The 16,920-nt window shown below is 35.3% G+C and overlaps 1 protein-coding gene across 1 annotated transcript; it reads right to left on the bottom strand.

The window, feature by feature from the left end:
* Nucleotides 1-206: 206 nt before the first annotated feature.
* LOC145131048 (uncharacterized) lies at nucleotides 207-923 on the bottom strand. The gene is made up of 2 exons (XM_079065791.1): nucleotides 546-923; nucleotides 207-230 (listed from the first exon to the last, which is right to left on the bottom strand). The coding sequence occupies exons 1-2, from the start codon at nucleotides 921-923 to the stop codon at nucleotides 207-209; spliced, it is 402 nt and encodes a 133-aa protein (XP_078921917.1).
* Between the last annotated feature and the right edge of the window lie 15,997 nt (nucleotides 924-16,920).

The raw sequence follows: 16,920 nt of genomic DNA, 5'->3' as shown, positions 1-16,920 counted from the left end.
AAATCAAAGGATTAGTAGCGTGACCATGATGCTAGTCATATTAGGAATCGGTGAATAATGAAAGAATATTCATTGCACTTGAGTAATTAACCATGATTTTGAGATGTAATCCAATCTAAACTAAAGTACCTGAAGTGATTTCTCTTCAGTCAGTTTATTGATATTTGATGTTTAGTTGTTCATTTGAGATTAAATTCCATAAAACTCTATTGACTGCTTTTATGTGTAACCTATAATCAAAAACTCCAAATTAATTCACCACCATTCCCCTAGTGTTCGACACCCGGTCTTACCACAACTATACTATTGCACGATTAGGTTCACTTCCTAGTGTGTTTAATAGTTTTGTTGCGATGAAATCAGTTTTATAAATTTAAAACTTGAGCAATTAAATTATAAACATAAAAACACACATCAATAAGATATGGTCCTTCCCATTTAGATGTTGATTTGCCTGCATTGGGATCCGATTTGCCTGCATTGGGATCCTTGGTATTTTGGAATGTCTTCCTAAGGACCAAGTTACCTATTTGGAATCTTCTTACCTTAATGTTCTTATTGTATGATGTAGTGATCCTTTGTTGATGAGCAGCAATGCGGATCCTACCAAGATCCCTGAGTTCATCGATAGTGTCAAGATCCTGGGCTAGGATCCTATCGTTGTTCTCTTGATCCTGCAATTGGTATCTTGCCGTTGGGATCACTACTTCAGTAGGGATCACGACTTCTGTTCTAAACATCAAGGAGTACGGAGTTTGGCCAGTGGCTATTTTTGAAGTGGTCCTATCTGCCCATAGGATGAAAGGAAGCTCTTCTGCCCATCTTCCTTTCTTCTCATCTAACATTTTCTTTAAATTGTTGACGATGATCTTGTTGCTAGATTCAGCTTGACCATTAGCTTCAGGATGAACAGGAGTGGACATTATCATTTTAATTCCCCAACTCGTGCAAGAGTCTCTAGTCCTCTTGCTTATGAACTGGGATCCATTTGCATATGATATCAGCAAGGATCCCGAACCAGGGCAAGATATTACGTTTGATAAATGAGACTACCTCTGTGTCTCGTATCTGAATAAAGGCTTCAACCTTTATCCCTTTCGAGAAGTAGTCCATCATCACTAGCATGAACACCTTTCCACCAGGAGCTTTTGGTAACTTGCTAACTATATCTATTCCCCATTTCATGAATGGCCAAGGGGAAATGATAGGACGCAATGGTTCTACAGGTTGATGGAGGATGTTGCTATGCCTTTGGCAAGCGTCCCATTTTTCTACGTATAAGAAGGCATCTTTTTTCATCGTTGGATAGTAGTATTCCATCCTTAACACCTTGGAGCATAAGGATCTGCCCCCAGTGTGATTGCCACAGTCCCCTTCACGTATATCTTTTAGGAATTCCGTAGCCTCGTGATGTTTTAAGAATCTAAGGCATGGTCCTGCCATGGATTTTCTATATAGTTTTCCTTGGACCATCACAAAATGTGAGAACCGCATCTCGAATGCTATGTCACTTTTTTCATCTCTTGGAATCATGCCATTATGGAGATATTCCATAATGGGTTGGATCCAATATTTCGAGTATCACGGAGGATCCTGGATGTTGAGATCCTAACAATTAGGATCTTGAGAGAGTGATTGAGGGTCAAGATCTTTGATTATTGATACGTTGGTTGTTTGATCATGGTTATTGGGATTGTATGGTTTGATGGAGGGATCATCTATCGTTGGGACCAATATATGGGTTATAGGGATCTTGAACTTTGGTGGGATCCTAAGGGAAGATCCTAGATTGGCCAGTGCGTTTGCCTCACCATTTTCTTCTCTGAGAACTTAGCTTAGGCTGAAAGCATCGAATTCGAAGGCCAATTTTTTGAGGATATGGAGGTATAATGCTAGTCTTTCTCCTTTTACTGCATAGGACCCATTGAAATGATTAGTTAATAATAAGGAATTAACGAATACCTAAAGATCCTTGATATCCTTGGCCAATTTTAATCCCATGATCAACGCTTCGTATTCAGCCTCGTTGTTGATTGCATCGAATTCACAGCTGACTGTCTGGGGTATAATGTCCCCTTATGGTAATTTTAGTATGATCCCTAGGCCCGTTCCTCTAAAGTTGGAAGATCCATCAGTGAAGAGTGTCCATCTTCCCATGCTTTCTTCTTTTTGGAGTTCCTTGCTTTCCAATCCCGCTTCAGGTTGTAGATCATCACTGAAATCATCCACAAATTCTGCTAGTGCTTGTCATTTTATTGGTGATCTTGTTTTATATTTGATGTCATATGTGCTCAGCTTCACGGACGACTTTGCCATCCTACCTGAAATCTCTGGTTTTCGCATAATATTCTTATTCTTACATGTATAGTATGTGTTTCAAAATAGTGTATTAATTTTGTGGAAGGAGTTACTAATGCAAGTATTAGTTTTTCAAGATGGGAGTACCTGGTCTCAGGATCCAGTAGACTTTTACTTACATAATAAATGGGAAGCTGATCCCCATTAAGATCCTTGTCCAGGACTGCATTCACATCACTAGAGGATACTGAAAGGTAGAGAAGGAATGGCTCCCCATCTAATGGTTTTAACAATAAGGGTTCCGAACATAAATATTTTTTAAGTTCTTGGAAGGCATCCTCGTGATTTTTGGTCCATTCGAATATCTTGTTCTTCTTCAAGATATCGTAGAATGGTTTGCATCATTCTGAGGATCTTGAGATGAACCTATTCAGTGCGGATTTCATTCCAAAGTGGCATCTGGAAGGGTTTAACTTCATGTTGTATTCATTAATTATATAGAAGGCTTCTTTAAGATCCTTAAGGTGATCTAAAGATTTTTTGGACTTGACCACCATGTCATCTATGTAGACTTCCATGGTGTCCCCCAATTTATCCTTGAACATCCGGTTCACCGGTCTCTGATATACTACACCTACATTTTTAAGACCAAATGGCATAGGAGTTTAGCAATATATACATGTGGGAGTTATGAAGGCGATATCCTCTTGATCAGATGGTTCCATTTCAAATTTTTGGAACCCTACTGAGGCATCCATGAACGTTAATAGTTCCTGGCCTGTTGTGGCATCTATCATAGCGTCTGTGTGTGGCAAAGGGAAAGGATCCTTAGGACAGGCCTTATTAGGATCTGTGTAGTCCATATACACTCTCCATTTACCATTCTTCTTCTACACTACAACCACATTGGTTAGTCACCACAGGAACCTGACTTCCTTTATCATCCCTATTTTGAGAAGTTTTTCCACTTCCTCTTTATTGATCAGGTTCCTTTCTGGTGCAAACTGTTGGATTAGATGTCTAAGCTCATAACTATTATTGGTATGTACTCGACCCGAGAGTAGCATGGTCCATTTGGGTTGCATATCATCAAGACAATTTGTTAGTATAGACTCTTAAGAGAAGGTTATATATAATTTATTAATATATTATAAGTTGTAATATATTAATATGAAATCATATGTTTTAACTAGTATCAATCAAGAATTAATTTGGAATTAATTTAGTGATCAAAAGAGACTAGTTAAATCTATGGGGACTAATTATGGTAATTAGTTATATTTATATGTGTTGGGCTTATGATCCATGTTGGACCAAGTTTATGTATGGACACATAAAGAGTTGGGCCACATGAACCATGGATCATAACACCCATGGGTATGGATTTGGGTTATACCCATGACCCTTGGAATCCCACATGTAAATAGGTCACTCCATAGCCAAAATCGCCACTACTTGTACTTGGAATTCATGGAGGTGTTTTTGGTGTGGAAGGAATTCTCTCTCAAGTTCTACCTTTGTCCATGATGTGTTGTGACTTCATTTGAGGCTTCCACACTATTGGGGCTAAGCTCTTAAGGCCTAATACATCAAGACTTCAAGCTACATAAAAGGTATGTAACTCTAACTAGTATTTTTATATGGTTTATGTCAAGTGCAAGCTAGTTATAGGTTTAATGGATTGGAAACCATTTGCATGTATAATTAGTGAAAACATAGATCCAAGGTATTTAGGGTTGTATGTGCACCATAAGATGTTTTAGTATACTAAAACTCTTCAGTGGTATCAGAGATAAGGCTTGTTTTCAATTATACTTGATGCAAATTGCTAAAAAATCGATTTTCGGGTTGTCTGGACTTTGGACTCGCCGAGTCCACTGAGGGACTCACCGAATCCATGAACAAAATCATCCTACTCGTCGAGTAGGTTCATACACTCGGTGAGTAGGAGGCACAGAGTGCAGATTTTCGACTTTTAAGGCTGGAATTGGACTAGAATCATTATCCTAAGCTGTTTTTGAACTTATAAATATGTTTTTGATGTGGTAATGATCATTCTAATCCAATTCAAAAGATAATTGTCAATAGATTCATGTTTTGTATTAGTTTAATGGTTAGGCTAATTACATGAAAATTGTTTGATTTGAATTATCTTGTTCATATGAGTTTAATCTAGATCATAGTTTTTTCTTGACATGCTTGTTAGTTGAATTGATGATCTTGGTGTTTTTTAATGGATTCCATAACTTGTCCTCAAGTTATGGAAAACCAAAAGTTTTTGTGTTAAATCTTCATTAAAGCCATAGGTTACACAACTTGAAGAGTCATTTTCTCATAAATAGTTTTATGAACTCCATAACTTGTCCCCAAGTTATGGATGTTCAAGCGTATCTTCATTAAAGTTTTTAAAACCTATATTAAACTCATATGTTATGAAATTGAAAAGTTTTTTTGAATTGTTCAAAACTTGCCCTCAAGTTTTGGAATTTGTAAAGTTGCCCCCATGAATACTTTAATTCCAAGTTAAACCCTTAGAATTTTAAAAGTTAAAAGTCAACCCTTACACTATTATAATATTAATAGTTTATATATATATATATATATATATATATATATAAGAACAAAGTCAGTCTTACCGTTAGTAAGCCTCATTCACGAAGCCGGTCTATAAGGGGGGAGGGGTATAAGGTTACTGCCTATAAAATGGCAGTTTAATGGGTGTCCACTCTCACCCACCGCTTCCTTGACCGGTGGAGGGTGGTTAGTCGAACGGGTAGGACATGACATTAATTCTCCTTTCATTAAAAGTATAATGATAAATATAAAGTAACTAAACCTTATTAAATTCCCAATTTTAGTTACTTTAGGAAAATGTGAATTTGGTGCTAACCTATGAAATTACACTTTGTACCTTACCAAGTCGTTGGTGGAGCGTGTGTGGTTAACCGACACAGTAACATAGACTAGTAAGAGTGGCAAAGGGTAACTTAATGTTTATCATAGATCGGTGGAGCGCGTGTGGTTAACCAGCACATCGATTGGGTGATAAAGTTAAGGGTACCAAGTTAATTTGCATGGTTATTCACACCTTGTTTGTGATCCTCGGCATCCCAGTCACAAACTTGAAGGGCACAATCGAGATTTAAACATGCTATTGAATAGTTCAATGAATCTCAAAAGATCTAGGAGTTTCAATTCATTTAAAAGCTAATGTTAAATTTTGTTTTTCATGGTGGAAATTGGTGAATCGTCATTCACCTACCTTCAAATATTTTATAGCTTGGATTACGGCATCCCTCTTCCAAGTTATAAAATATTGTGTTGGGTCCTAGCCTTAATATTTCATATTGGGTGTTATATTAAGGACTTAAATCAACTAACTTGAATTTCTCCCATTGTAGATGTATGGGTCAGACAACTATGATCTTCCCAAATATCTTGGAACAAGCTTTCATAATGAAGATGATGTCCCGCGATTGGATCATGGAAATCATACTTCTCTTCCTCCACCTCCTCCAATTATTCTCCCTAACCCACAAGTTCTTGAAAAGTTCAAGGTCACTCAATCCCTATTGGCAAGCAAAGTCTATATGTGCTTACATCTTGGAGATGAAGTTACATATTGACAGGCTGGGAGAGTTGGGTGTCGAATTCTCGAGGTAGATGGCTGTTGACTTGGTTCTTCAGTCACTCCCTGATGACAGATCACGACATGACCCTTATTGATCTTACCTATTTGCTTGTTGCTGCTGAATGAGCAATGATTTAGGGCACTGGTAAAGAAAATTTGATTGGAAGATCTACTTCCCAAAATTTCATGGAAATTGACAATGGAAACATTAGAAGTACAGAAAAGCTTTCTCTTCCCAATGGAAAGGGATCGACCATAGTCAAACCGGTTGACCAAATGGTAAAGAGAAAGGCTGAGTCTGAGATAGTCCCATGTACCATTACTAAAGAGTCCATATTCCATAAGAAGGGGCATTGCTTGCGAAGCTGCCCATTTACCTGAAGAATCATAAGGATGGTAAAGTCAAAATGTTTGACTCTACTTCAGGCAAAGTCCACTATCTAACTTAATTAAATTCCTTTTGGAGATTCTTAATACATGATGTAATGTAATTACATTTTGATGTTTTGGAGAATCAAAGGAAGCTTAAAAGAAGAATAAGCTAATTCTGATCGTGAAGATCAGAATTTTGACCTGCTACTTAAGAGTTATGACAGATTGCTTAGGAATGCATAATAACATAATTTTCATATGTATTTGCATTGTAAGGATAAGTTTTTCCGCAATTTTAAAATAAAGTTTTTTTTGATTTTATTTATTTTAAGTATCCTTACAATGGAATTTGTGAAAATTATTGTTTATATGATTCCATTGATAGCAATATTGGAAAATGGATTTGATTCTTTCGTTTGTGGTAGTGTCATAATTTACCAAATAAGGAAAGATTCTTATTACCCAAGTTTCAGTTAGATAGAAACTTGGAATCATGCAACTTGTGTTGTATGATGAATGAAAATTTTTCATCTTTGGAAAATTAAGACTAATTCCATGTTCACATGTTTGTGTGAGTCAAGTGAAGGACTATAGGATCGGATACACTTGGTTGTGCGCTGATCAAGTCCACCACACAGAATGATAAGGCTATTCCTCATGATTTACTAAAGTTTAGTAAATATGGTTGTGCTTACAAGTTTAAGTAAAATTCTTAAACATTGGAAAAGTTTCAATGTATGGCAGGATGAATGAGAAGAATCAAATTAGGCAGAAAGATAAAAGTTTCTCTAATCTGAAAAGATGGGAGAGTACTTGAGTATCTTGTTTTATGATTATCTTGGTGATTATGAAACTATATCACAATTGATCATCTAAGGACATCTTAGTGCATTCGTATGACTAAGAAGAGGAATCGCGAATTTTTGGAATGGTTAAATCAAAAGATGAATCATAATTTGTTCCAAAATTGAGTCTTAGAGTAATACTCCAAGATTGTAACTTGAGTGATATAATCCTTAGAAGGTTTATAACGCTTGTCAAATGTAGAGTAAAATGTTTTCTTACTCTTGTACATTTGAAATTGGTAAGTTGTGATGTTTTGGATAAAACAAAGACCAACTAAGGCCAATTGTGTGTAGTGTTTGTCTTGATAAGAATCCGCACTAACTCTTGAATATTTGTTTTGTCAAGGAATGGTTCTTGACAATAGAATCTTATATGTCAAGAGGTCAGTGGGAGTCTTAAAAATCTTGGAAAAGTTTCAGGAACTAATCAAGAGTAAAACATGTTGTTTATCACTAGCACACGACTTGAGGTTTATAGCCCATCGTGTTGACATATTCTTCTTTCTATGCCTATTCCAGTTAAAGTTGACTATGCATGTGAGTTCTATGAGTTCTCAATTGTTTGCATAACTACTTGGAAGCAATGGTAGGCCCTTGTGCTGCCAGGTGGCAAGAAGCTAAGATTGAACAAGTTCAGTCCATATGAGTTTGGATTTGTCACTAACTTCCTCTTGTGGTTATGACAAATTCACATGGATAGGAACACATACACCATAAAATCTAAGTGTCATAAAGTTTCTCTCCGATTCATGAACATGATGGTGAGGAAACGCTTTCTCTAAATAGATTTTAAGTAGATACTAATTGTGATATTTGCATTCTCAAAGTCGTTAGTGGAGCGTGTATGGTTAACCGGCACACTAACATGGACTTGTGAGAAATGACAAAGGTCTAAACAATTGAGACTATGATTACGACATCCCTTTTTATATAGTTCTAAAAATTGTTTAGACACACATGTGAGCTATCTAAGGAAAGGTGTATGATATTGATAAAGTCTTATCAAAGCATCTCGTATCAGAAATCTGAACTTTGGTAAGAAAGTCAATAAAGTGTTGATTTCTAGAAGTCCAGCTGATTTCTGGATACATGTCAAAGCTAGTGGGAGCATAAGTGTTATGCTAATAATTATCATGTTAGTGGGAGCATGATTATTATGTTAGGTGTTGCAAGTTAGCAATGTTAATTATAGAAAACAAAAGTTTCAATTTGCAAAATGTACTTTGCAGGGTTTGAAAAGTTGTTTTGCTATAATTAAGGGAGAGGAAATTATAATTCATTTCAATTCTACAAGCTTAGATTGAGATTTTAATCAATTTAGTCATAATTACATTATTTGCGTTCTAAAATTCCATTATGATTACGACATCCCTTTTCATAATCTGAATTATGAGAACATGGCAAATAGAAATAGAAATATCATAGCAAAAGACTGGTCAAGTATCATGTCTTTATGTGAGACATCATGAATCGTGTCCCATATGCTTCAGATATAGGATCGATTACATGTGCTGTAATATTCATATGTTCTAAATTTTTCCAAATGCCTGAGGCATTAAGAGGGAAAAAGTACTAGAATTGGGTATGACTAAAATGATTAAGCAATTGTCGAGGACAATCTGAGGTTTACCAAAGATTGGTTGCTCATGGACAATTGGAAGTATAGTGTTAATTTTGGAAGGACCATATTGACATATTCTGAAAGGAGGCAACTCTTGTTCAGAAGTGATAGTCAAAATGCAATATGGAAATGTTTCCATAAGTAGAAGTTATTCATTAAATCTGTGTAAGATTAGAAAACTTAATGCAAAAAGGATGTTCAAAGGAATGTACTTTGAATGTAAGACTTTTTTTCCATGGAATTGCTCTCCATTGGAATACTTTGTAATGTTTGTTGCCAAGTCTCTGTGACTTTTGTGCAGAGTCATTACAAAAGGATCATTACATATAAGTTTAGAATCTAACAGATTACACTAAATGGCAAGATTTTGATATTCTTACGTTTACGGTAAGGATTTGGGATTGTGAAATGAGCATCATGGGAATCATGTTCAATTGGTCTATTTCACAAAGTAAGGATCATAGACAAACATAGTGTGCATGCTTGGAGCATGGCATGACTATTGTTTTAATTCAAGTATTAGGTTGATAAATCGAAACATTATACAATGAATAATGTGTAATCAATATGGTGATAAATAAAAGGTGTTTTATTTATATTCATAAGTTCTGAGACCATATTGGATTCGATTATTCATGTGTTTCACTTTGCATGTTTTGACTTCCCGAATAACTAGATTATTCAAACACTCCACAGTCAATCATACTTTCGAAGTAGGTATGAATCAATACTGTCATGAATTGGGCTTGTAGATGTATAAAGTGTTTAGATATAGCAAAAGTTGCTGCAACATTCATGAGTGCTCCTGGAATGAGATTCGAGTGTTGGATTAAACCCACGCTCATTTCACTCACTTCATGGATTTTATCACGAGTGATCATGAGACGATAATATCTTATATTCTTCAGACCTAGAGATATGAGTTGTTGACTATGAGTTAGTTGTACATTGATTGTACGGAAACGCATTAGTAACTTGATGTTATAAAACGTGCCTTTGTGTATGATTCAACAAGTAGTTAGTACAAGCATATGAGTTGAAGTTTATCCATTCCTTTTACCCTTGGAGGGATAAAAGCGATATCTGTGGGCCCCTCGATGATTTAGTGATGAAAAACGTAAGTGCTCGGTCGGGCCTGGACTGATTTGAATTTGTTCAATTAGTCGGTCGTCATAAATCCGAAATTGGGAAACAACAAATGGACAGAGAGAATGCTTATAATCCATGTCTCAGTCCATATGATATCTAGAATGGAGGAATATATGATCCCTTATCTGATGGACAAGTCATTGACTAGGTCAGAGTTCGATAGCGGCTTTTAAGAGCTACGATTGCTAGTTGGGTTTTGGAGTTATACTTGCAATAATAGTTTTAGACTTATCCAAGTGGGAGACTGTTGGATTAGATGTCTAAGCCCATAACTATTATTGGCATGTACTCAACCCGAGAGTAGCATGGTCCATTTGGGTTGCATATCATCAGGACAATTTGTTAGGATAGACTCTTGAGAGAAGGTTATATATGAGTTATTAATATATTATAAGTTCTAATATATTAATATGAAATCATATGTTTTAATTAGTATCGATCAAGAATTAATTTGGAATTAATTTAGCGATCAAAAGAGACTAATTAAATCTATGGGGACTAGTTATGGTAATTAGTTATATTTATATGTGTTGGGCTTATGATCCATGTTGGACCAAGTTTATGTATGGACACATAAAGAGTTGGGCCACATGAACCATGGATCATAACACCCATGGGTATGGATTTGGGTTATACCCATGACCCTTGGAATCTCACATATAAATAGGTCACTCCATAGCCAAAATCGCCACTACTTGTACTTGGAGTTCATGGAGGTGTTTTTGGTGTGGAAGGAATTCTATCTCAAGTTCTACCTTTTTCCATGATGTGTTGTGACTTCATTTGAGGCTTCCACACTATTGGGGCTAAGCTATTAAGTCCTAATACATCAAGACTTCAAGCTATATAAAAGGTATGTAACTCTAACAAGTATTTTTATATGGTTTATGTCAAATGCATGCTAGTTATAGGTTTAATGCCTTGGAAACTATTTGCATGTATAATTAATGAAAACATAGATCCAATGCATTTAGGGTTGTATGTGCACCATAGGATGTTGTAGTATACTAAAACCCATCACAAACTTCCTTCTTTTTTGATGTATGGTTCTGAAAGAAGGATCAATTTTAGGTTTATGAGTTATAATATTCTTATCTATACCTGTCATGTCTTCATTTTTCCATGCGAAAGTTTTCCTTCTTTCTTTCAGGAATGTAACTAGGTCCTTTTCGATGTCTTCTAGTATTGAGGATCATGTGAGTACTTTGGTGTCAGGATCCTCGAGGTGTATAGGCACTTCTTTTATATCTTGCTCATTTACTTCTATTATGTCTCGTGGCCGTCGCTTTAATTTTTATACTTTTCTTGGTGCTGCAGAAGGCTTTATCGAGGTCTTGTAGCATTCTTTGGATTCTTGTTGATCACCTATGATTTTCAGTGTCCCACAATGTGTAGGCATCTTGACGTATTGATGGTACATCTATGGAACCGTTTTCATGTCATGGATCCAAGGCCTACCTAATATAACATTGTAGGAAGACAAAACATCAATAACACAAAAGCGTTGCATAGAATTTACCCATTCAATGTAGATGGGTAGCTTGATCTCTCCAATAGTATGATTCGTTTCACAACTGAATCCTATTAGTACTGAGGATCTCTTGATTATCTCAGATTCTGGGATGTTCATCCAGGTCAGAGCATATAAGAGTATGATATTGACCTAGGATCCTCCGTCCACCAGGATCCTTTTGAAAACATGATTGGCGATGTAGAGAGTTATCACCAATTCATCATGATGAGGATCCTAGATATCTTGTTCATTGAAGGTGATTTCTTTATCGCCTGTTATTGATGTGTTCTTCCGGGGTCTTTCTTCTTTCTATGTTTTTAATTCCTTAGCATGTCTTTTTTCTACAGAGTAAGAAGTTCCACAAATATCAGAAACCCCATAGATAACATTAATTACCTTGGCGTACGAAGGAGGGGATCCTGGTTTTTCCAGGATCTTCACAGGATCCTGCTCCTTTTCCCTTAATCTTTCTTTTTGTCCTCCTAGGATCTCTTTAAGATGTCCTTTGCTTAGGAGATAGCTAATCTCCTTTCTGAGGGCTATGCAATCGTCAGTGATGTGGCCAAAATCACCGTGGTATGCACACCATTTATACTTGTATTTCCATCCACCCAATTTGTTTCCTTTCCTTGGCCACCTTGCTTTTTCGCCTAGATCCTGCATGAAAGATTAATCATGAAACATCCACAGAAAAACAATAGCCAGTGATCCTAGGGAATTCATCCTCTTCTCCTTCATCTTCAAGGGCATTAACCCTATGATGATCAGGTTTGGAACATGGTTTTGATTTATAGGATCCTAAAAGCCTCCAAGGCAGTGCCCATAGTTGATAATAGGAATGTTTAGCACTTCATTGCCAAACCTTCTTACGAAATCTATAAGGGATTCCTTAGGATCCTGGACTACTCGATAAAGATCACCAGTGATCCTTTCGAATGTCCTACTACAAGAAAAATGGTTATTAAAAAGATTAACTAAATGAGCAAAAGAAGTAATGGAATAAGCAGGAACATTGTAGAGCCATTTCAAGGCTGATCCTGTAAGGGTTGAACCAAAACCCTTCCATAAACAAGCCTCTTTTAGGTGCAATGGGATGGAATGATCTCCATCCTTTCCCTATATTCTGCTACATGTTCTTCAATATCCGTAGTTCCATCGTAGGGCTTCATGCTAGGAGTTTGGAATCATTTTGGAACTTCAGTTTCGACTATCGCCGGAGCAAATCTCGATATCATGTGGCTTACACGGGATACTTATGTTATAGGTTGGACTACTCCTGGTACGCTCGAGATCATCTATCTCAATTATTGAAGTTCGCTAGCCATTGTCGGACTTATCCCTGTATCAAGATCTATAGAGTTAGTATTAAAGGCGTTATTATTCAAGAAGTTACTAGCGTTTTGGTTCTTAGGAGTAGTGAAGGTTTTGTTAGGATCCAAGGTCACGGGGGCTTGAGTATTTGGGATTGCACCCTAAGGTGCCGATGTTGCAATCTCTCCATGATTCCCTAGGTATCCTGCGCTGTCAAAATTAAGGATCATGGGTTGCAGGAGCGAGGGTGTTGCTTCACGTGGTTTGTGGATCTCTCCTCTCATTCTTTCCATCTCCTTGAGTATTGTCTTGTTTTCCTTCCGTTGTTGGTTTACTTTTTGCATCAATGTCCTCACCATGGAGAAGAGTTTGTTGTTGGAAATCAAAATAGGAGGATCCTAGAGTCCTCCGGATCCTAGATCTCCATGCTCAATACTCATAGAGGTGTTCTTCCTGGAGGTGTCAAAATCTTTCTTCTGACCTGGAAGTCCGCTAGGAGGCGTTGGGAGATTTTTTTAGAGGAATTGGTAGGAATAGAGGAAGAATATAGGGTTGGTTGTATAGACATGATTTTCGAGAATTATGAACACCATGCCCCCATGGTGGGCGCCAAATTGTTTTGGTCGAAAATTGGTCAAGTATAATTCAACCAAAGTATATGAGAGGTTGTGGTGTTAGGACAATGCAAGTGTAGAATAGTGATCAAAGTGAGACAAGTGAATTACAACGAAAGGCCTTGATCCTTTATAGGATATTCAACATAAAACCTTGCGAGGTGATAATAATCACCTGACTTGTTGTTTTTTGTTGATTTAATTATGCGATTACATAGATGATGAAGATAATACGAGTACAAGTGTAGTAGTAGAGCTAATTGTGTATGTAATGTGCGATTTATAGGTGTTATTTATAGTCTAAGCTAAACAACAAGAGGTCCGATGTTTACAAGATCCTCCTTGAACAAGTATTTGCATGTTGTTTGACTTGGTATTCCCGGGTCTTAAGCTTGGTTGAAGTGATTCTCCATTGAAAATAAGTCTTGTGTTGACTAATTCTGCACATGTGTGAAAAATAAAGAAGAATATAGCCCTTATAAGTGTTAGGAAATATTAGTGATAATAATCAGGATCCTGAGATATGTTTAAGGATCCTGAGACTTCAAGAATATTAAGGATCCTGAATATGATTCTAGGATCCTACCCCTAACACAACAATTATTTAAGGAAAAGACTATATCCAATATATCAACTCATTACAATATATTTTTCTTGTACTGTTCCAATATCCAAATACTAAATTTCAATCATTTCCAAAACATGATGAATTTAGTTTATGGTTCTTTAGGTCTTAAAGTTCCATATTGCTTACAAAAGTAAATTTCTAAGAAAATGTCTACTGGAATGAAAATTAGTGGGATTGTAGAAACTTCATCCTACACAATCATTTGCGACAGTTTACATAAATGCAATTAGTACATGCTTGAGTAAGTCAATCTTATTGTCTAACATAAGCTCCATACCTCTATACCTTTTAGATAAGGATAAAGCATTTCATCCTTAGTCTAATGAAAGTATTTAATCTACTTGTTTGGTTGGAAATATATATTAAATATATATTTGTTGCATTGTGAAAAACTCCAAAAAAATATATAGAGTAAATGGTTCTTTAAAAACATAATACATCAAGATGTAAGGTCTGTTTTATCCTCTTCAACCAGTGGCTAGGTGACCCTATTCCACTAGAGAATACGAAAGCTACCTCGAACATCGTATGAAAAATCCAAGTGACCAGGTGATCCTGTGCCATAAGAACTATACAAATGATGAGTGAGTATTCTTGACAGAATGAGTTGTGAACCAATCCCACACTTCTTAAGATGTTCCACGAAGACTTGGTTTAAAAAATCATTTTCTTTATCATAACGAAAAGTTTAATGATGGTATCATTAATTTGTATTTCAATCTTCACTATGAAACAATTTGATCAAATTAAAAGTTTCAACAATAACGAATAAAAGTCATTAGTGAAATTGATTAAGTATCTATCACCAAATCTATTCATGGACTCAAAAGATTACATACATCACTTTCTATAATTCTTTGTCAAGCCTTTTGTTCTTTCACTACTAATAGAGAAATACATTTGTGAATCACTTTTCCATATAAATAAGATTCACACATATCAAATGAATCAAGCTCATTTGCCTTCAAAAATTCCATCCTTTTGAAGTTGGTATATGTGTTTCATGTTTACATAGTCATGATGACAATGACATAGACTATTTTGAATCAAATATCATTTGATTATATATGTGTTATCTTTAGAACTATTAATTTAATGAAAACTTATAGAGTTACTTCATAAATAACATTATGAGAAATTATTCTTAACATAGAATACTCCGTTTCATAACATGAATGTAAACATCCATTAAATGATAAATAAATCTAGATTTATTCAGAAAACTTCAATGTTACATGTTCCTATAAGAATAGGTACAAACATCTATTTTTCAAATATAGACTAGTTGGTAATCAAAAGTTCCAGCACCATCAATAACAACTCTTGTTATATCTCCATCATGGAATACCAATTTTTCCGCTATTAGATGCTTATTTCTTCCAATCATGTGTACATAATATCAAAAATTAGTGACACATGCAGTATAAGGATACTCAAGTGAATGATGGAAAAAATAAAAAGTTCTATCATATGAATATTTGAAGTCCTGGTCATTCCAGACTTCCTCAACTTGGTGAGATAAGAGAGTAGTTCCTATTTCATTGTCCAGTTTCTTCACAATAGAAACAACATTAATCATTTTTGGAACTTTCTTGATTTCTTGGGTTTATGTTGTATTTTTCTTAACTGAACTATAGGTCTATTAGAGTACACAATCTTTTAGACCTTTCTTTTATTCAATGTTTGAACAGGATTGAAGTATGTTATACTATTATGATTGAATATGCTTTACTTGATGAGACATCTATTATGTTTCATAATTATCCAAGACCTTCTGTAGGTCAAGGGCAATTATTCCAGTATGATGTGAGACACATCAACATCATCACAATAATACATCCATCAAAGCATCATGATCAGACTAACTGGTTTACAGAGGATGTTCAGGAATGATACCTTTCAGTATATATAATTATTGTTTATCCTTGAAGGAGAGACTCAACGCATTATATCAAATATAGAATTTATAACCATCAAATGTTATTATCTCTTGAAACTTAACAAGAGAGAGGTTTTACAAGGGCGTAAGAGTATTAACAGTTATATACAGAATTTAACAAAATTTCATGTAGTATTTTATATATTAAGCCTTTAAAATATTAATACATTTTATTGTTTGTAAAACATTAATTTATTAAAATCTAGGATCCAAGTTACAAAACAAGTAAATGGTTAGGTGACATTTATCCCATCCACTTAACCCAACTCGGTAGGTAGCGATTACCAATTACATAAAATATGTAATTACTAGATAATGAGATCCTAAAAAACTATTGTTTAACTTTGCATGTTTGATCCAATCTATGCATCGGGCCTCTCATGCTTAAGTGACCTTTATCACACAAAATTCTCAATCAAGTCATACTTCTTGAAACTACTTGTGGTATCGACATTCTATTAGTGGTTATGAGACCCATAACCTACTAGCAAATCCAAAAACCACCTCACCATCATAAGACAATTCCAAATGGTTAGGTGACCCATCGCTCACAAAGACCGTACAAATGACAAGCGAGTGTTCTTCAAAAGAGATGACAATGACTTGCATTCTTAAGAAAAGGTTTTATATATGTTTTACAAATATAGTTATAAAAAACATGGTCTCATGAATATTGAATGCATCCAACAATTCATATACCCTGTAACGCCCATGTTTCCTGCTAGATTAAGTCATAGTTTGTAATCACTTTGGTCAACTATTGTAACCTTTATATGAGTGAATAAGAAAGGATTATTCATATATTTGTATACTTATGTGTTTTATAGGATAATATATGTAATTTATATGACTATTTAATAATAAAATAAATAAAATTAAAATACGAATCAAAGATAAAAGACAACTTAGGATAAATAATCTTAACCTAGTTACAATATACATTATAAGGATTCTGGAGATATAAGGAGCGTTCGAATTTGACTTCATATGAAGAAGTTA

This window comes from Lactuca virosa, chromosome 8, assembly GCF_052849685.1.
Source record: "Lactuca virosa cultivar CGN04683 chromosome 8, Lactuca_virosa_CGN04683_v6, whole genome shotgun sequence".
Lineage (NCBI taxonomy): Eukaryota > Viridiplantae > Streptophyta > Magnoliopsida > Asterales > Asteraceae > Lactuca > Lactuca virosa.
The sequence above is the reverse complement of the archived record's forward strand: the minus strand, read 5'-3'. Positions and strand labels throughout refer to the sequence as shown.

Bases quoted from the DNA above. Each gene is read 5' to 3' on its own strand.
- LOC145131048 (XM_079065791.1), bottom strand. From the start codon at position 923: ATGTCCACTCCTGTTCATCCTGAAGCTAATGGTCAAGCTGAATCTAGC. The intron at 231-545 runs GTAAGAAGATTC...TTTTGATTATAG, and splicing joins CATACAATAAGAACATTAAG to GTTACACATAAAAGCAGTCA.